This window comes from Ammospiza nelsoni, chromosome Z, assembly GCF_027579445.1.
Source record: "Ammospiza nelsoni isolate bAmmNel1 chromosome Z, bAmmNel1.pri, whole genome shotgun sequence".
Taxonomy (NCBI): Eukaryota; Metazoa; Chordata; class Aves; order Passeriformes; family Passerellidae; genus Ammospiza; species Ammospiza nelsoni.
In genome coordinates this window covers 14,148,097-14,168,727 of record NC_080669.1, presented here as the reverse complement: position 1 = coordinate 14,168,727, position 20,631 = coordinate 14,148,097, and the positions used below count along the sequence as shown (strand labels likewise).

The 20,631-nt window shown below is 38.5% G+C and overlaps 1 protein-coding gene across 1 annotated transcript in view; it reads right to left on the bottom strand.

Annotated features, from left to right (window-relative positions):
• The window catches only part of PRDM6 (PR/SET domain 6), a 78,262-nt gene that overhangs the window by 21,311 nt on the left and 36,320 nt on the right, over nucleotides 1-20,631 (bottom strand). The window contains exons 3-4 of the mRNA XM_059492444.1: nucleotides 6,954-7,081; nucleotides 3,168-3,292 (exon numbers count right to left, since the gene is read on the bottom strand). Of these exons, the coding sequence (XP_059348427.1) occupies nucleotides 3,168-3,292; nucleotides 6,954-7,081 (253 nt within the window). The remainder of the gene's footprint in view (nucleotides 1-3,167; nucleotides 3,293-6,953; nucleotides 7,082-20,631) is intronic.

The window sequence follows — 20,631 nt, the reverse complement described above, 5'->3', positions numbered from 1 at the left end:
TCCATTTTCTTGACACTACAATGAAACAGTTTTATTTTAACAAAGTACAAAAAAAAATTTAAAAAAAGGAAAAAAAAAAATAAAAGAAGGGCTTGAATGAGACAGTGATCTGAATGGATGGTGCTGATTTTATGACACTGAAATGAAAATTCATGCAAGGGAGTGTCTGAGACTGAAAGGACCCAGAGAAGCCTGACTGTGATATATTTCTATTACGCAATGGGATTGTCATCTGAAAGAAAAAGCTGCACCTCTTGCGATACCCTGACTCTGCATGTTGCAGTCAGCATGTCTGACTGCTATATCACAGGCAAGCATGAATTTTGAGAGCATGGAGAAAAAAATCCCTGCCGGGACCCTCCTTGAGATACAAGAGGGCTTAAATATCCACTGCAGCAATAGTTCCTTCATCCTACAAAAGGGTGGCCTCTGAGGATATTGCACCATTGCATCTCACAGATGGTCACACTGCCAATGCAGTAAGAAGCCAGGGACTTCATCATGTATCTCATGCCTGAGGTTAATAGCAGGTAGGTCACCATGAAACACTGCAAAGTACAGGCAGAGAGATCTTCATGTATCAGTTTCCCACCTAAAAAACAGGTATGAAAATGTTTTAAAGTCCCATGAAAATTGTTTCTAGTCTTATGATCGTCAATTAACTACGGCTAATGAGGCACTCAGATATTTCAGCGACAAATGCAATATGATTTTCACAGAGAAGTGATTTAGTGCTGAATTTGAATGTTTTGTGATAAGAAAGGCAGGAGGTCAAGCAAGTAGAAGAAATTGAACAGCTGCCTCACACCTTGAGAGCCATGTAGATCATGCAGTGAATGAGGCAAGGGTCCTGTGGAAAAATAGTCAGCTGACAAAAGCTTGCACCACAATGCAAAAATAAACATAATTTAGGCCACTGGACTGAGTAACTTCTAATGCTTTCTAATTTTGGCAGACTCAGGCCCATGCGCTATTATTTTCATGGAAATTTTTTAATTAAATGTGTTATATACATATAAGTCTTTGTACACAAATTTGGTTACAAACTGTTTATATGTACAAATAGGTACATAGCATGTATTAGAAACAGCTGTGTTTTGGTAAATCATGATGATAAGCGCAAATATGAGCAAATCATGATTTCTAAGAGCAAACATGAGAATTTCAGTTGTAAGCCAGACTCAGCCAATATTATTTAATGCAAAAGAAATACAAACAAACAAAAAAAAAATCCCCAAAACAACCACAACTTAATATTTAGTAATATTTTAAATTATGCCAGTTGCTTTAGAGTTCTGTTCTAATATCTATGATCAATCATAACAATTCAAATATTATATTATTAGAAGATATTTAATTTATATCAGTTGAGGTCCATCCTAATCTCTTCTTTTTTGTAGTATCCGAGAACCTCATTTCTAAGTAGGTTTGCATCCATGGATCTGTCTATCTCAAGTTTCCAGACACAGAATTCATCCTCTATGTCTCTTCAGTATCAGGAGCAATTTGTATGCTATCATTTTACCTCAATATAGTCAGAAGAAGGAGATCACCTTTTTATTTTATTTTATTTTATTTTATTTTATTTTATTTTATTTTATTTTATTTTATTTTATTTTATTTTATTTTATTTTATTTTATTTTATTTTATTTTATTTTATTTTATTTTATTTTAATTGTGGTCATAGAAGTCCACAGAAGCAGTGAGATCAGGCTACTATAGATCTAAGGAATATAGGCAGAACTTGTGCTGCTGACAATACCCTTGTGCAGAAGATAAGCAGAAAGTACATTCTGGGAGTTTAGGTGGGACTGAAGTCCTATACCAGTCTGCAGATGGCTCCAAGAGATTAATTTCATCTACTCATGTCAGTGTCTCTATGGATGAAACTCTGGTTTGTCTCACAGAGAAATTGCAAGAGACAATATTTATAGATATTATCCATAATGATTTTCAAATAAAATTTTTGTAGTCTTGAGTTTCTGAAAGAAAAAATGATATTTCTAAATTGTACACTCCAGAGCATGTCTTTTATCAGCAAATATTTCTGCCAGAAACTAAATTTCTTTTTAACTTTTCTCAAACTCAACAGACTCAACAGAAAACTGAAGATGAGAAAGGATGTTTATTTTCGACAGTTTAGTCCCTGTTATCTTGCTGTTTAATTGCTGCATGATTCAGTATTTAAGTTGCTACAAGACTCTAGTTCTTCCTAGCAGTTCAGGCTGTTAAAGTGTCCAAGTCCAGGACCAAAAACATACACCTTAAACAGCATTTACGGAGTGTGGGCAGTCACAGAGTTATTTTAGATCAAAGTCAACAGTCCACTCTTGTTTTCTCCCACTATATAGATACATATAGTTGCCAAAATGGATGCAAGCTCTAACCAAATCTCACACACAAGCAGTAGAACTGAAGGATGTGCCTGGATCACCCATTTTTATTACAGACATAGGTATCCAGCACTAGATTTTGTCTGTGTTAAAAGTAACTATTCATGCTTATTTTCATGAGTATCCCTAGCAAACGAGAAATAAAATGTTGAGAACAGGTAAAAGAATGGATGAAAATGGGGATGGTCAGGATGGAATAGAGATTTATTGTCATTTCAGTGTGCTTACATTCAGCTGGTATTTTTAAAAGTAGGGTTTTATGTTTAACCACAAGGATCTAACCTCTTTAATCCGTCAGTCAAAGCTTTTCTCAACATGCTCAGAGGTAATAGAATAAAAGAATCACCAACAGAGGCCCTGTAGTCTTGCAATGCATTACTGTTTTGGCAATACAGTGTTTTGTGATAGGTCTAGTAACAACTGAGAGAACCAAACAAACTTGTTTGCAATACATTAATTAATCACTGATGCAGAACAGTGATTCTAACCATACCACAATTTTGCAGTGTAAGTGTATCACCTCACCTTAAATATACTGCAACTTTCATTAAATGCCATAGAATCAGAGAATCATAGAATGGTTAAAGATCATCTAGTTCCAGCTCCCCTGCCAAGGGCAGGGACACCACCAGAACAGATTGCTCAAAGCTCCATCCAGACAGGTGTTGAAGTTCCAGGGACTGAGGCCCCTCTAAAATGCTCTATGATGTATCTGGTTAGGCATGAAAGAGGAATTATGGCTTACACAGGTAGAAATGCAAGAAAGAACTTACAATTTTCATCTTGTGCAATGCACTGGAGAGGGATTCCAAAGAAAGACGTGTAGCTGTCGTTGTACCACACTAACAGCTCAGTGCCCCTGGGGATATCTATACAAGCCCGGTAGAATATATTTGACCTAATCAAGAAAAAAGAAAACATGGCATAATTTAGGAATAGAGCATTCTCATCTTATAGTACATGGTATTACAGTAGAAATTCATTGTTTTGGAAGCATTTCTGCAGATAACTAAATGAATAACCTACTGGTTGTGTTAAAACCAAATCTGTCATTAGAGAAGGACTTTGTTCCTGTAACACAGGCTAACAACATTACAGACAAGTTGTATCTAGCATATATTAAACACTAAGGTTTCAGAAGGACCAAGATACCATTAAAATACAGGTATTTTCTTGCAAAGTGTGTTTCAGGGGGATTTTAGAATGGTACTTTCTGCTTACATGGTATAATCATCTGAGTGATGTACACAGATCAGCAAGTGCAGCCATTTAAACAGCTTTGCATTTGTCACCTGCAAAAGTTAACATATTTTAGGGTAGACAACATTTCTTTTGTGAAGAGAAATTAAACGAATAAATGCATTCAGCAAGACCTTTGAGATAGTTTGTGGAGTGACCTGTCATGGCAGTAATATACCTTTAAAAGAGAGACCTTGGGTTGTTGAGAAAAACAGACTTTGACTTGGGAGAAATAAAATAATGGGATTAATTGGATCATGCAGTGTTAAAATCTTCCACTACATGGAATGTGAGGGCTATACCAATAATTTAGTATGTGTAAATGAGTGTTACCATAAGTGTGTAAGTTATTGTACACATTGTTCCTGAGATAGAACACTGGGTATTTCTAGACCACTGAAGTGGGAACACGGGGGGGAAAGGGAAAAATCCTTATGTCTTTAGCATAAAAACAAGAGCCTTATCCTGATCTTGCACTGATGTAAATAGCTTCAGAGTGATACTTCTGCAGTTAAGACATTTACATGGCAGCAAAAACTGTGCTAGATTGGAATCAGACACAGGATAAAAGACAAATGTTATCACTTTGCAGTGGCTTTTCCCTTATGCTTCACATGGAACAGTAAAACACACTCCTCTGAGATGGATAGAAATTCAATATATACAAGAAGAACAGTGCACTCTTGCTGAAGGATTACATACCAAAGTGATACAGTCAAAGTACCAAGAAATGAACATTTTTTATAACGGCTTATGTAAGGCAGAAAAACATCTACAGACCAAAAAAAAAAGTTAGGCCTCAACCAGTTTTCTGAGTGAAGAATTGCTACAAACATTATTCTGAAGTTCAAGATAAAAGTGTTTAGGGTTGGTAGGCCTTAAATTTAGACTTTCTATAAAGAATTGGCTGTAGCAATGCAATTTGTTCCTTGTATAACACTGCAGACATAAGGAGAATCTTCTACCACATTTTTCATGGCAGTGAGATATGCACTTGTCAACATATTTTGTCACCGCAAAGTGGCTCTTGGCAACAGGATCATAAAGATCAATAAAAAAGTGCAGATTCTCAATATTTTACTAGCAGCTGCAAAAATTTCATTTATCTTGTTATTTTCCTCGCTTACTGCCACCCTGTCTCAGGAGGGCACTGCTAGCTAAGCAGAATGGTTTTCTTAGCCTTCTATGAATATCTGACAAAAACTCTCCTCTTTGTGTCTCCCCTTCATCTTTCCTCCTCCCTCTCCTCCTCTTCTTCTCTGTCTCTCTTTCTTGACAGAGCTTTGCATTTAGTTAATTCTTTCCACTGTTACATAAAAATGAAAATCGGAGCTGCGCTATAAATTACCGGCATCTCTTAACTTGAGAAAAATTGAGTCTACTTTGTACTTCACCCTTGTAACATTTCATCTCTCAGTTTGGCTTCCCTTAACATAAACACAGCAGCCCAGCAAATGAATGTGCTAAAACCAAATGACACACTTCGCCGCTGAAAGAGCAGAACTGTTTTTGAGCAATGGGTGGTCTGTGGGGCTTGGAGTAGGCAGGGAAAAAAAAGTGTAAGTGTACACCGTCCCTTACAAGTGTGCAGAGCTTCCAAAACTCGCAGAAATCTCTGCATGCTGAAGTACATCAAAGGGATTTTTCCCTTTTCGGATAATATTTCCTTTGCTGACATGTATTTAGTATTGTGGTTGGATGACTCATAAAGATAGCTTCATGGCGTCCCAACGCAGTTGAAGCAGAACACATGCCAACAAACATTATTGTCAGCCTCAAAATAAAAACAAAACGTTCAGCTAAGGGTCAATCAATCAAGAGCACTTTGAAGAAAATTCCATTTAGATATTACAAATCATAACAGAATGAATTTAAACCAGCTGACTTTCTGTGAGGAGGACGTCCATGTACAATAAAAATTAGGCTGGTTTTTCAGTGTCCAACTTTTCTATTTTCTTACACTTGGATGCAGTCACTGGTGATGGATGCCAGTTTTTTAAATTGTGTTTTTGTAGTTCATTTTATAAAGATCTGAAGTAATCGAAAACAGATCAACAGAGGGAACTCTAAGTAAAAACTCCATCATGAAAGGAGAGTTGTAAAATCCACTTAATATTGACAGATGTGTAATGACTTTCTCATGTTCACTTTTCATTTAGTTTTGTCATCTATATATATGTGTGTACGCATATATTTTTTCTTATTTTTATATATGTATGTGCACGCACACATCAGCACATAGAGAAATAGTCCACAAGATACCTACAAAAATACTCTTTCATCACAACAATCTATTCATTACCCAGTGTGTTTCTTTCAAATCCTATGGTATTTAAGCTATAGATAGCAGATACCTAAGTATATAATAAAAGATTTGTAATGTATAAATAGGATTGTTATTTTTTAACTGCAGCATTGTTTAGTCAACTGGCCAGAGAATAAAAAAGCTGAAAATGCAATTGAACAATTTTACCATTGTTAAATTGGATCCCTATGGGATAATCAAACTTTATATATTTCATTTTAGCTTGCTTTTGTATGTTTTATTTTTAATTTTAAAGGTAGTTTAAATAAGTTTAAGATTTTTCCTAAATAAAAGAAATTCTGCTCTCAAAAGCAACCAGCAAAAATCATTGCTCACTGCAACTGGCACGCCTGGGGCATTCTTTGATATGCTTCCTACCACATTTAATAAGGCCAAGCAGTCGCTTCTGATTCTAAGGCAAAAGGTTTGTTTATAGCTGAGGTCATGTATTTATGTAATGTGTTGTCTGGGTTTTCTGGATATATTTGCAAGTACAAAGCAAAATGGATCATAATTTCTTTACATTTGTCTTCGCGTTTTGACTTTCTCTAGCCAGCAGCATAAGAGGCACAAGCTCTAGCAGCCTTGGCCAGCAGGTGCACTCGACAAAAGAGCTCGAGGTGCGTGCACGGCTCGTGGCTGACCCTCAGGATGCCTCTGGGTGCCACTTTTCCCCCTCCCCTATCACATGCATCCCTCTTAAGGGTGGAGCACTGCTTGTGTTGGCCTGCCTCTGACGAGGCTGTTTGAAGAGAGGTTTAGAGATCTCTCTTCTGTCACACCAGGGACACAGGGCTGTTTGAAGAGAGATTTAGAGATCTCTCTTCTGTCACACCAGGGACACAGGGCTGCCCTCGCTCCCTGGAGCTTCGCCCCACGCGTGCTGCCCCGCGCCAGCACATCCTCCCGATCTGGGATGCTCTCTTTGCAATCAAAGGCAGCAGTACTCCCGATGATCACAGCCTGATGAAACACCCTCATTTAGTGTCACTGGGTGAATCAAGGATCACTTTACCTGTACTGAACCACGGTTAAGTTCTGCTCCCCACAGTGCCTGGCACATCGGATGTACCTCATCCAGCTCGACTTGCTGGGCTCTCCACCGTCGATAAAGTGCTGCAGTGTCCCGTCTTGGTCATATATCTGGGGGAGATGGCACAAGGTCGAGTAGTTAGAACAAATCATCAGCAATCATTTTCACTGCTATGCTGGTGTCTCTCTTTCCAGGACTTTATTGCCATGAGGCTTGTCATCCGTGTACTGATACTTTTAGAAATATACATGAAAAAGCAGAAAAATATTTTTTAGGGAATGCAAGTTTATCTTGTTTCTCTTATCAAGCCAATCTTTTCATATTAAAAATATTTGTGGTGTCTCAAAGATGTGACCATGTTTCCCAAAGAATATTTAACTGATTCTGACAAGCTGGCCTTAAATAATGAACTGCCAGATAAACAAGAAAATCTGGATGTAAAGTGTGCAATAAAATGGCCGGGACATCTGAGCAAGGGGCAGTAGCAATCCCTAAACAAGGACCCCTTCCTTCACATCTCAGTTGCAGCAAGAGTATTTACTTCAGCAGCCTTACATATGTTAGGGAGTTATAGGATTCATAATATCAAAACAAATGAGACTAGAAGGAAAAATGGAGTTGATGATGCCTTTTGGATCTCTCTTGAGACACACAATTTTTTGAAGTACCAAATGAGAAACCAGTCCTGAGGGAATCATTGTTTTCCTAAACATGACATCCCTGCTAAGGACATGAGAGCCAGTTATGTTGATTTAAAAAAAAAAAGGTAATATGTTTGTATTCAAAAGTGGATGCTCCCTCTGAAGTCAAGAATAGAGTTGCTCTGGAGATTTTGAAATGAAAAGATAAATGTATCATGCATACTTATCCCCTGGCTGCTTCAAAATGTTATCTAGATAGGTCTAATCCTACTAAAAGCGTGTGATCTCAAAAGGTTTTTACTTGTTACACAATTACTTCGGCAAACCTCACAAATACATCTGAACAATTAGGTGCCTATCTGAAGTAAATCTCATTTTCATGCCTTTTGCTCCTCTATGAACACCATTTGCTTTAACATCCTTCCCCCAAAAATGTTATTCCCTTTGAAATGGTATGAACCTAAATTGATATCTTCTTGAAAGTATTAATTCTGTTAACTAAAGAGGAAGCACATTTATTACATTGAATTGAACATTTCTAGCATATGCAGATTAACAATCTTGAATATCTATTTCATTATCAAGAGAATAATCTCAGAAACTGTGTGACTATATTTGATCCTTTAAAAGAGGGTTTCCTATAGTTCACACAAAAATATAAACAGGAATCAAAAGCTAGTTTTTTTCCTCCACCAAAGGAGAGTGTCAAATTCAGGAACCAGCATTGCTTTTGCTTTTGGCCAAGAGGGACTGTGAGTAATCAGGAGGAATATGTCCATTGCAAGAGCAGGAGAGACACGGGAATCAAGTATCTGTGGCGATTCTTATCCTTTTTTCCTGAGTGTCTGTGACAAGGATCAGGTGGAACCTGGCCAGATATTCCTATGTTGGGTAAACAAGATGCTACCCCAACATGCACTGAGTGGAATAAAGTCAGAGAATCAGGAATCCTCAGAAGTAAACAAATACTTTAATCCCAGTGATTAAGTTTATTTTTGTATAAATGCTAACATGCTGGTTACCAGCAAGGACCTATTCTTAAGCAAATATCTTAATGTATGCTGAATATATGAGCAAAATATGCTAAACTATATAAATCTGTGAAGAAATCAGGAAAGTTCTACAGGACATCAGCATATAAAAAGGAAGAGAAGGAAAAATTAATGACTAACAGTACCTGGCTGAAACCATTTTGGCAATATCTATGCAAACATTCTCAGCAGTTTTTATTGCCTATCCATTTACATGCTGCTTATTCATATAACAATATATGTCTTAACATGATGCAGACACAATTCCCATAAATAAAGAGCTGATAACTTCCTAATTCCCAGATTATATGAAACAGGAAAGACAAAGAGGTCTACCATAACCAGTAGTGACACTCATGTCTTAGCACACAGGGCTCTACCCAGAGCTTTGTATAAATAGACAGTCATTAAATGATATGAAATATTAAAATCTGTCATGATAACATAGGACTGGGTCTTTCCTGGGCCTTGGTCTGGAATTGGAAGGACTGTGCTGTAAGACGAAGTATTTTCAGATACTTTATTCTGCAAGCACTGATGACACTCTGCCCTCCTTGGGCATATTGGGATATTACTGACGTTGCTGCATAGTCATAATTTATCCTACAGCATTCTTCGCCCTGTTCTTACAGGATTGTAAACCCATCTGTAAAGAAGAAGAAGCCCTAGGCTTGGAAGGTAAATAACAATACCGTGTTGAATCTATTTGTCAAGTTGCACAACACAGGTTAAAATCAGGAAAAAAAAAACAAAACCAAAACTCAGACATGGTTTTTATTTTTCACCATTATGCAGTTCTTATTCATTTTACAGTTATATAAATCAGAAAACCAGTGAAGAAATAACTGCCTGAAGAAACCCTCATGAGGGAGCAAAGCATAATCTGCCATAACAGAGGAAAACCAAACGTGTAGCCCAAGCTGTGAACACAGGCACTACATTAAACAATGGATATACATATTTACCCACATCTCTATTACACAAGCATACATCCTTAAACAGCCATACTTTCTATTACAGAAAATACTGCAGAAACCTGTGACAAACTTATGTTACTGGAAGCCTTTGACTACTTGATCATTGCATCCATCCACCCTGGCATAAATTTCTTACACATTGCAATAGCCTCATGGCAAAATAGAATACCATTTCTCCAAGTCCCTTCAGACTCTGCATTTATTTTTTCTTTATGTCACATAGTCACTGATCCAAGTAGTGGAAACACAGTTATTTCATTTTTCTACATTGATTGCACTTGGAAGTGTTACCTAAGCTTCATACTGCCCTCTGATAACTCTTGGTTTTGCTGGATATTAAGGGTCCGGGTTTTGTTGTGGTTTTCTGTTTGTTTTGTAATGGAATGAACCAGATTGTGGAACAGACTGGAATTTGATAAAAGAGGTCTGCACTCACTTCATCTGATTTGCATTATGGTCCCCCTTAGCAGCTGCCTTAGAGTTAATTATCTTCTTAATAGGTTCTTGACTGTTTACAGATATTTTACTGGTATGTTGCACATCAAGAGACTCAGAATGTGATACATACTTCTCCTCTATGAATTTCATCCTTTGACTTCAGAATACAACAGAAACTGCTTCATTTTCCAGGAAAGTAAGTCCAAAGCATAGTCATCAGAATACGAGTCCTCTCTTCAGTATTTTCTGTTCCCTTCCTTGCAAACACCCCTTTATTAAGTAATTGAGACATAAATAAAGGTCAGGTTCCTCTTCCAGTGGCTGGATTGGTTGAGGATAATTATTTGGAGGACATAGATACTTTAATGGTAATTGTAAGAGCAACACACAATGGCAGTAATAACATAACTTCAAAAGCGCACTGCGTGCCATATAAATGATGCTCTAAAATCTCTGAACAGCCATAACATAAATAACAGAAGTAATATAAACATGAACCATCTAAGATTTAAGCAGTAATAAAAGACAAGGTGGGTGCTAAAGAGGCTTCTGAAAACCTTCAATAACTTCAGTACTGATAGAATCAGTATTGCTTACTTGGATCATTGGGGCAAATCTAATTCTAGTGCTAAAACTGTTGCCCCAGTTTCTGGTATTGATGCCACAAAATTTTAGATTAAAAAAGTTCAAATGTAGCAGCACAGCTGCAGAGGAAGCTAAGTTATGAAGCAATTAAAAACTATTTCACAGAAGCAACAGCAAGCACAAAAATAATTTTTTAAAATTCTTCCCTCCCTATCAGTTGCCTTCCCTTGTTCTCTTTCCATGGCCTGCTATTACATCTTTAGAAATTCTTGCATTTATTTTTCCATTTAATCAGGTAAGAAAGGTATTAGCAGATAATTATTTGGCTGCTCATTTTCACCTCAGGCAGTCAGGGAATGGAGTGATCCTGAAAATGTTTCTTTGGAGACACATTTATATTGTAAAAGTAGCTATTAGAATATTTTTTTTATGTTGCAGGATATCAAAAGAAATGTGAAGAAAGCCACAAAATATGCAAGAGTTTATTCTAACCATTGTAGAGACTCTGGCATTTTGCTGTTCACTGCTATTCTCATTGATATCACATGCATAAAATCATAGAATTTTCAAATCATTTACTATGAGTCTTGTCCTCTCTAAAGAAGATTTACTCTTGCCTTCAAGATGCAAAGATAGTAAATATGTGCCCAAAACTACTGGTAATATGTTATAAAAAGTTGTAACCAGACATGTTAGATGTGGTAGCATCCATACAAGTTATGTCCTTTCTGTAACAGTGTATGAGCCTACAAGCCACAGTTACACTGGAAGTTTCTTCTTTGCTATCTTGGACATCAGAACTCAATAAGCTCTATATTGGGCAAATCTCACTATTGTGAGACCCTGCTTTTCATGTAAAAACAATACATCTTCTAAAGGTGTCTAACCTGAACAGAAGTTGAAAACCATGCCAAAAAGGATAATGGTTACAAGCCTGGCTATTAAGCTGACAGTCTGTAAAAGGTGCGCAATTACAGAACCATAGAATTGCTTAGGTTGCAAAAACACTTTTAAAATCATTGAATCCAACCCTTAACCCAGCACAGCCAAACCAAGCAGGTCCCTACATTAAGTCCCTAAGTGCATCAGCTACACTTCTTTTAAATACCTGCAGGGAAGGTGACTCTATCACTTCCCCGAACAGCCTGTTCCAGTGCTTGACAACGCTCTTGGTGAAGAGCTTTTCCCTAACATCCAAGTTAAACTGTGTCCTCTGACACATTTGGAGGTTTTTTTATTTTTTTCCTGTTGCTCATTGCTTGGGATAAGACCCCAGCTCGCACACCCCTGGAGCCTCCTTTCAGATGCTGTAGAGAGCAGCAAGGTCCCCCCACTCAATCCTCCTTTCTCCAGGCTCAACAGCCCCAGCTCCCTCAGCTGCTCCTCACAGGATTTGTGCTCCAGACCCTTACCTTTCTCCATTGCCCTTCTCTGGACATGCTGCAGCACCTCAATGTCTTTTTTGTAGTGGGCGACCCTGGACTGGACACAGGACTTGTGTGGTGTCACCAGTGCCCAGTACAGAGGGACAATCCCTGCCCTGCTCCTGCTGGCCACACTGCTGCAGACACAGGCCAGGATGCCATTGGCCTTCTTGGCCACCTGGGCACAGCTGGCTCATGTTCATGTTCAGCTGCTGTCATACAGCACTACCAGCTCCTTTTCCACCAGGACATCTTTCCAGTCTCTCTTCCCCCAGCCTGTGCCATCATGTGGGGTTGTTGTCACCAAAGTGCAGGACCTGGTACTTGCCCTTGTTTGCCCTCACAGACTTGGCCTCAGCTGGTCAATCCAGCCTGTCCAGACCCCTCTGCAGAGCCCATCCACCACCCTCCAGTGGATCAACACTGCTGTGTAAATTAGTGTCATCTGCAGACTGGCAAAGGATATACTTGATCTGCACATCCATATCATGGATAAAGATATTGAACAGGGCTGTTCCCCAACACTGAGTCCTGGGGAGCAGCACTTCTGGCTGGCCACAGGCTGGATTTAGCACCACTCATCTCTGTTCTCTGGACGTGGCCAGCTTCTGTTTTTTACTTGAAGAGTACAGGCCATCACATCCAATTTTTCAAGCAGACTTCTGTGGGAAATGGTGTCAAGGCTTCACTGAAGAACAGGTAGATAATACCCACAGCCTCTCCCTCATCTGTAAAGTATGTCACACTTTCACAGAAGTGGGCTTTTGTAAATCCCTGCTGACTGTGCTCAATCCTGGTTGTCTGCACGATGGGACTCAAAATTATTTGCTCCATGACCTCCTCTGGCACCCTGACCATGCTTACAGGCCTGCTGTTCCCTGCATCCTTCTTTCTGACCCTCTTGTAACTTTGCTTTGGTCAGCTGGAACCTCCCTGATGAGCCATGGCCACTTATAAATGACTGAAAATAGCTTAGTGAGCTCTTCCCCCAGCTCCTCAAGACTTGTGTCTATCCCACCTGACCCCACAGACGTGTGTATATCCAAATGGAGCAGATCTCTTACAATTTTTCTCTCAATTACAGGGGCTTCATTTGGCTTCCCACACCTGTCTTACAGCTCAGAGGATTGGTTATTCAGAGAAGAACTGGTCTTAATTTTAAAGTCTGGGGGAAAGTCTCAGCTTTTTCCTCATCTTTTGTCACTGTTTCCTCACGTATCCACCAAAGGGATTCTGCCTGGCTCTCCTTAAGTTGCTATACTTTATAGAAACCTTTCTTATTTTCTTTTACAGTAGGTAAGTTCTACTTGGGCTTTGGCCCTTCTAATTGTCTCCCTGCACAATTTCATGGCATCCTCTGAAGCTGCCTGTCCCTTTCTTCCAAAGGTCGCAAACTCTCTTTTTTCACCTAACTTCCAGCCAAAGTTCTCTGTTTGACTAGGCTAATCTTCTTCCCCCACCAATTCATCTTTTAGCATATGTGGACAGCCTGCCCCTGTCCCTTTAAGCACATCCAACCTTCCTGGACTCCTTGCCTTTCAGGAGTGCCTCCCAAGGGACTCTGTCAGTCAGTCCCTCAACAAGCCAGAGTTTGCCCTCTGGAAGTCGTAGACAGCAGCTCTGCTGATCTTCCTCCTTACATCTCTGAGATTTGAAAACTCAATCATTTTGTGATCACGGTGCTCATGACAGCCTCTGACCACCACACAACCTGTAAATCCTTCTTTGTTCACAAACAACATGGCACATTTAATCGCTGACTCCCTCACCATCAGTGTCAGGAAGTTCTCTTCCAGATACTCCACAACCATCCTGGATTTTTTCCCCTCTACACTGTTCCATTTTCACAAACATTGGCTAAAGTGAGGTCTCCAGGGAGAACAAGGGATGGCAATCATGAGACTTCTCCCTGCTGCTTACAGAATATTTCACCTTCCTCTTCATCTTGGCGGGATGGTCTAAAACAGACTTCCACCAGAATATCTGCTATATTGGCCTTCCTCTTAGTTCCTGCCCATAAACACTCAATCCTGTCATTAACATCATGTCCTTTTGAAGAAAACTGCCATATCTTCATTATTTTTTTTTTTTTAAATTCACTCTGCAGCACTTTACTCATTGTCTGCAATGAACTAGTATTGCAAGTAAAGCTGAATACACGTATGCTGTCTTAGAGGGGGGAAGAATGTTAGTGGCTTTACTGGTAGAAGACAGCTCTACAGCCAACAGAACAAACTACAAGGATGGTTACCTCTCCCATACAGCTGAAGAAATAGCTGTCTGTTTCCTGAAAAGCCCTGAAACTCAGATAAGTGAACAGTAAAATTCAGTGATTTGACTTGCTTAAGGCAGTTATTGTTAAGCAAGATGCCAATGAACTCCAGAGTTTATTATGACACGATACATTATTTATTTGTTAGAGCTTCTAATCATGTCAAACTGAAAGCAAACTAGATTGTATGCATGACTTGATAACTTACTCATTTAGGCTGGACTTGGTGTAGTGTGCTGGTGCCTAGCAGCTGGCTTTGAAATCAGCACACTGCCAAAGGACCTCATTATCTAGAAAGTTGGAAACATTCAGAAGATGCTGCATGAACTGAAAGAGAGAAGATACTAACAATTCCTTGAAAATATTAAATTTAAGGAGCATAGTTAAGCTGAAAATCAAAACACAGCTGGGTTCATATTGATAGTAACAAGTGCTCAAAGAATGAATGCTTTTAGACTTTTAATGCCTTAATATTAGGTGCTGGACATCTGCTTTAGGACAGGAGGGCCCTTCTAAGTGTGTGTCTTCTCCTTGTTACACACTGAATGAAACAATCAAGTTATAACCATAACTTCTTTCTCACTTCTTTCACTAACTTGATAACCAAGTAAGGGTATTCAGCAAGCTTTCTAAGAACTCTTTAGTCCCACTGTATAAAAGAAAAATGAAATATAATGCAGCTCAGACACAAATTAAAATGCATGGAAAACTCTCCAAACAGTTTAATAAAAAGAAAAATTGATGCTGATTTATGACAATAGTAATATTATATAATCACATCCTTTGCAAAAACCACATCTCAAACATTGAAATATATTGCAAATTATGCACTATCTTTTAGAATGCCTATACAGCAAACAGGCTGAACAGCCTGAATAAAGAAAATATTCATCACATTCTGGTAAATCCAGGCTTGATGCCTAATAAATATTATTGTATCTGTAATAATCAACTATACATGTAAAACTGGTACCCAACAATAGTAGTATGCATGTCACCAACCTCATTCTATAAGTGGAAATGTTTAGACAGGTTCCCTGCTCAACTGCATGGTCATTATTTCAGAAAGACATTAATTATAAATACTTCTCATACATTTCACTGTTTCTTGATAAGACTAATTGATTTGCTTTACCAGCTAAAGTATGTCTTCAGATTATTTATAGGCAGATAGCAGAATCAAAAATATAAATATGTTTCAGATAACATTCAGGCTTGTTGTCTTAGGAGGAGATAAGAATGCTTTGGTTTATTATTATGTAGAAAATGAAAGGCAGTTTCTGTGATCTTTATATCTATATGAAATAAATCCATGCCAATAACTAGTTACTTGTTTTGAAGTGCTTCTATTTTTATAATAACAATTGATGGTATTTCCTTGCCATGTAGAAAATGCAACAGTCCATTCAAAGTATGATTTTTCTTTGTTGGAGTATTTGTGGCACATGCAATTTGTTTATACTTAGAATTATCATCAAGTTTCGCAAAGCAATTGACAAAATAAAAGTCTGAAATAAATGAGCAAGGGGGAAATATCAGGAAGCCTCACTAGTTAAAGTCAAAGGAAAATTTTTGTCCAACTGGATGCAACCTCTCTATGGAAAAGCACAGAAATATATCCTGACAGCCAATGGTCTTCTTTGGCTGTTCACACAGTGCAAAGCAATTTTCTAAAATTAAACATATCTGATACAGAGTGTACATCTTATAATATCTACGCAATGTTTTTAACTTTAATCTAGCAGGCATCATCTAGCAAATTTTATAAAAGAGAATACTTGCCAAACAATATTAAAAGCAATTTAGTTTTAATGTTTCTCAAAGGCTTATGGCATATGAAACTATAAACATTGGTTTGAACTGTCTGTGCTAGGTGAAAGGCTTCATCTCTCACTTAGACCTCAGTCCAGCAAACACTTCTGCACATGTTGTAGTCCCATTGATCTCAATGGGACTACTCGTGTGTGAAACCAAGCATCTGTGTAAGCAGTCGGAGGATTGGGGCCTTATTCCAGAAAGTGTCATGAAAGCAATGCCCTGCTGATTATGTGGACTTCATAAAATTACTTTTTTTTAAGTCAAGTCTCTGCGGTTTGTTTTGACATTAGCCCGTGGAGGTCCTGGAATAGGAAAGAATTTCATGTAATGCAACAGTGTTACTCAACACCAGGGCAATGAGAGGAAGACACAGAGCAGAAGAAAACTGCATGCATGAAGCTGGAAACACATGTAAACAGATCTGTAAAATACCAGTGCTCTTGCAGTACCCACTGACATCACAGGGCCTTCCCTGAGGGTGATTTTGCACTCTCCTGACAGGTCCAGTGACAGGACAAAGAAAGGTGTGGTACTCCAGCCACAAGCCATTCTGCAATGGAGACATTTTTGTTTAACGTTGTTATTTCCCTGCTCACTACCCTGCTCACTGCCCTGGCTTCCTGAGCAGCCCTGGTACCAGAATTCCATGTGGAGGCAACAGACTGAAGTGGTTTTCTCCAGTCTTTTCTATGTGGGACATGGAGCATGAAGAGAAAAGAGTTACCAATCTAGGCTCTCTGGTCACTCTTCAGAAAGACTGTGAAAGAAACCAGACTAAAAATGAAAATATGTTTAAGAACAGAGAGGGAAATTATCAAAGCTGAGATAACCCCGAAAGACTCTCACACCTGTTGACTGGTAAATGCAAATCCTGGTAAGTATAACAGGGAAGGAGTTGCAAGTAAGGGCCCAATAACTGAAAACTCTGACTTGGCTGGAAAGAATCAATGAACTTACTCAGTAATAAAGCTCCTAAAATTATATTGGGAGCCAGAGAATCAGTACAGTTATAGTGATTCTTTCTTGCTCCCAGTGACTCTGGAGACAGAGCACTGTTTCCTCTGCAAGGTAATGGGAGAGCTTAGGCTGTTTTCTTGGAGGTTCTCAAAACCACTAGACATTGAAAAGTGAAATTAAAAAGTGTTTGTTACATTTTCTTTTTCATTCCCTTACATAACCAAATATCCCAGAATGATTTTGGCAGATCTAATCATTCACCATCAAGCTAGACAATGCAGCTGAAAAAAGTGTGCGTGTATATTCTCCTGGGGTGACTCAGAGTCATCCTCAGAGAATTCACTCTGGACCAAAAGAAACTCATAAATGAAAATCATCCTCATTTGCCCTGATTCTTACACATAAGAAAGAACAAAAGTATGGAGAGGGTTCTTCAAATTCAATGCTTATCTTGCTTGTAAGAGGAAGCTGATGGCCCTAGAATGGCACAGCTTTTTGTCCCTCATTCCTATAATTTCTGTAAAGCACTTTTCAAAACACTGCTCCAAACTGTGTTTTTGTAGTTTTGTGCATGAATCAGTACTTCTAGAGAGTAGCAGATATTAGATGTAAAATCTCAGACTCGGTGCTTAGGGATATTTTCAGAAATACTGAAATACACTGCATAGAACATATGGCACAATTATCATTCTGTAATTAACTTTGGTTTCAGTTAGCAGCACGTGGGGCTTTTCATTATCTTCTTTACCTTTAGATTTTTAAAAACTCCAACACCATGTTCCTTTAAGCATTTTAAGAACTAGATTATAAAGGAGCTTCTCTTCTCAAGCACAGAACTGCTTGAGATTCTGAGATCTGCAGAGAGGGTGTCAAGAGGATGGAGTCACTCTTCTTGGTGATGCCAAGCAAAAAGACAAGAGACAATGGTCATAACTGAGGTACAGGAAGTTCTACATGAATAGGAAGAAAAATTTTACCATGAGCAATTTTACCAGGATCATTAGAGCAATGAGAAGAACCAAGAGGTTGCAGAGTGTCCTTCTAAGGAGATATTCAAAAGCTGTCTGCACACAATCCTGAGTACCATGCTCTAAGAAGCCCCCCTTGAACAGGGAGGTTGGACTATGTGACTCAAATGGTCTCATCCAACCTTAGATAAAAAATCCCAACCCTAATGCAGAAATCCATTACATGTGAAAATACTCTCTGAAAAGAAAGCCTGTCCACAAGTAGCCTCCTCTTCAAGAAATGTCAAGAGCATTACTATGTTCTAAATATGTATTGCTGCCTCATGTAAGAGTTGTGATCACTGATAATGGTTTGTTCCTGGACTAGGGAAAAATCCTGGACTACAGATGTGTAAAATTAAGTTCAGGTTAAGAGTGTAAAATTAAGTTCAGGTGTGTAGATTAGTGTTTCTGGTGAGTTCAAGTATTCCACTGAAGCTCCAGTGACTGCTCCAGCAGACAAGCAGTTATCCTAAAGTACTGGGCATTACTTGTCAGGCCTGTCTGCATGTCTTAGATACTTTCCGGGATTTAAAATTTCACTAAACACCTCCATTCAGGCACTTGAATTGCTCCGCAGATGCCTGGGTTTAGCTCCTGCCCTGAAAATGGTTTGTCACATGGCTTACAGCAAGTCCTTAAAGTCTTGATCCTGCGGCTGTAGAAAACAGGGAGTTTGATAACATTTTTTCTGCACCATTTGCTTATCTTCACTCTGAGTTTGTAAGTAAATACGGATAGGGACTGTGTTTACAGTGTATGTGTAGAACATCTATCACAGCAGAACACCCATTTACTACTACAGTACAGGCTCCACAGATAATTCTTTGAATCCTTTTTTAAACTTCTCATTAAGGCTTACCATAAATGAAGAATTTCAGTAAAAATTACATACCTTAGAAAATATACTTAATTCCTTTGTGAGTTTTAAATAATGAGGCACAGTGATATTTTTAGTTTGGAATATTTTGGAATGTCTGGAATGTCAAGTTCCCCAGATGATGATTAAAAGGTCAAGTAATAAAGTATATGATAAACTGTGCCTGAGATTTCTCATAAAACTAATGAGTAATGGCTGTACAAACTGTGTTGCCATGTTTTCATATCAAAAAATTCCTAGAGTCTATTATTCATTCAAATTTGTTAAACTATAGGATTGTCAGAAAAAAATAATGCAGGAATGGCTAGTTTGCTGCCTCTTTGGGGCTGAAGTCAGATTCAAGAAGCAAACAAAAGGCATGCAGTAAAGAGTAGTGCTGATGTTGCTAGTGGACGTCATAGTGGAGAATGTGAAAAGGGTTTTTTTCATTCCCAAGTGCAGGTCTGGTGTTGGTAAGTATCATGCTAAGTTTCTTTAGAAGTGTGTTTGTTTCTGTGAGGATTACAACATTAGATTAGAACATTGCTTGAGACACAATCACAGGAGCCCTCCAGAGCTGTCAAGCATTTGGCATATCTCGCTTATCTCTAAGGGTGGCAGGGGCCATCAATACAAAGTGGACCATCAATCAATATGGGGTCTTCTTCAGACATTGCCTGTCAGCTGATCAGAGGAAGACTTTAGGGAATCAGCTTTCCATTATCAGGATTTGGTCTGTGATCAGAACAAGCCACTAAACCTTTTACTTTTCACTTGGCAAAAACATACACACTGGAAAAAAGTCCTGACAGTTCATTCATTTTGCTCCATCACTGGAGCCAGATGATGTTTGACTGGGGAGACCCACCCTCTTTGATGTTGTACTCTTTTGAGAGTGCCCTGCTGTGAAGAAAATTTTCTCCTTCCAAATTAAAGAGAAATATTTCTGTGTCCAGCTGTTAAATGTGACGTTTGCCATTTTTCAGTGCACTGGCCTCATGCCATCTCGCAGGCTGTGTTTCAAGCCTATCTTTTTCCTTTCCCCTTCTCAGCAGCAGTATCCACAATGTGTTAGTGTCTCCAACTTCTACATACATCAATACCAAAAGGGAAAATACAAGTAATGCTGCATTTCTCTGAACTACAGCAGCAATATTTACATGCCTCTTCTGATTTTTTTAATTAAAGCCAGCAATCCTTCATGCAATGAAGGATAAAACCCCTAAATATGATCTATGGAAAACTGACTTCAGTTTCATTTTGATTGCAGTAGGCAAACCATGCTGAAGCAAAGCCTTAGTAGAAAACATTTACTGGTTAAATGAGTGTGGATATTACTAAAACTTGTTTTGTGTCCACATCAAAAAAATGGCACCCATTCAGCAGCCCTGGCTCTGTTTAAATTAAGACAAACTTCTCATGAAATCTTGAATAAATATTTAAGTTTATGTAATCAAGAAAATCTGTCTCTCCTCATATTTATTAAGTGTAATTTTTAGAGTTATAAAAACCACTGTCACCAACTGTGTATACAGTAAATAAAGGCTGAACTCATCATTACGACATTTTGCGTATCCATTGAGGTGGATGAAATGCAACAGGTTCCAAGTATTCTTCAGTTCAAGCTCTCCATAATCATTTTCATTTGCAT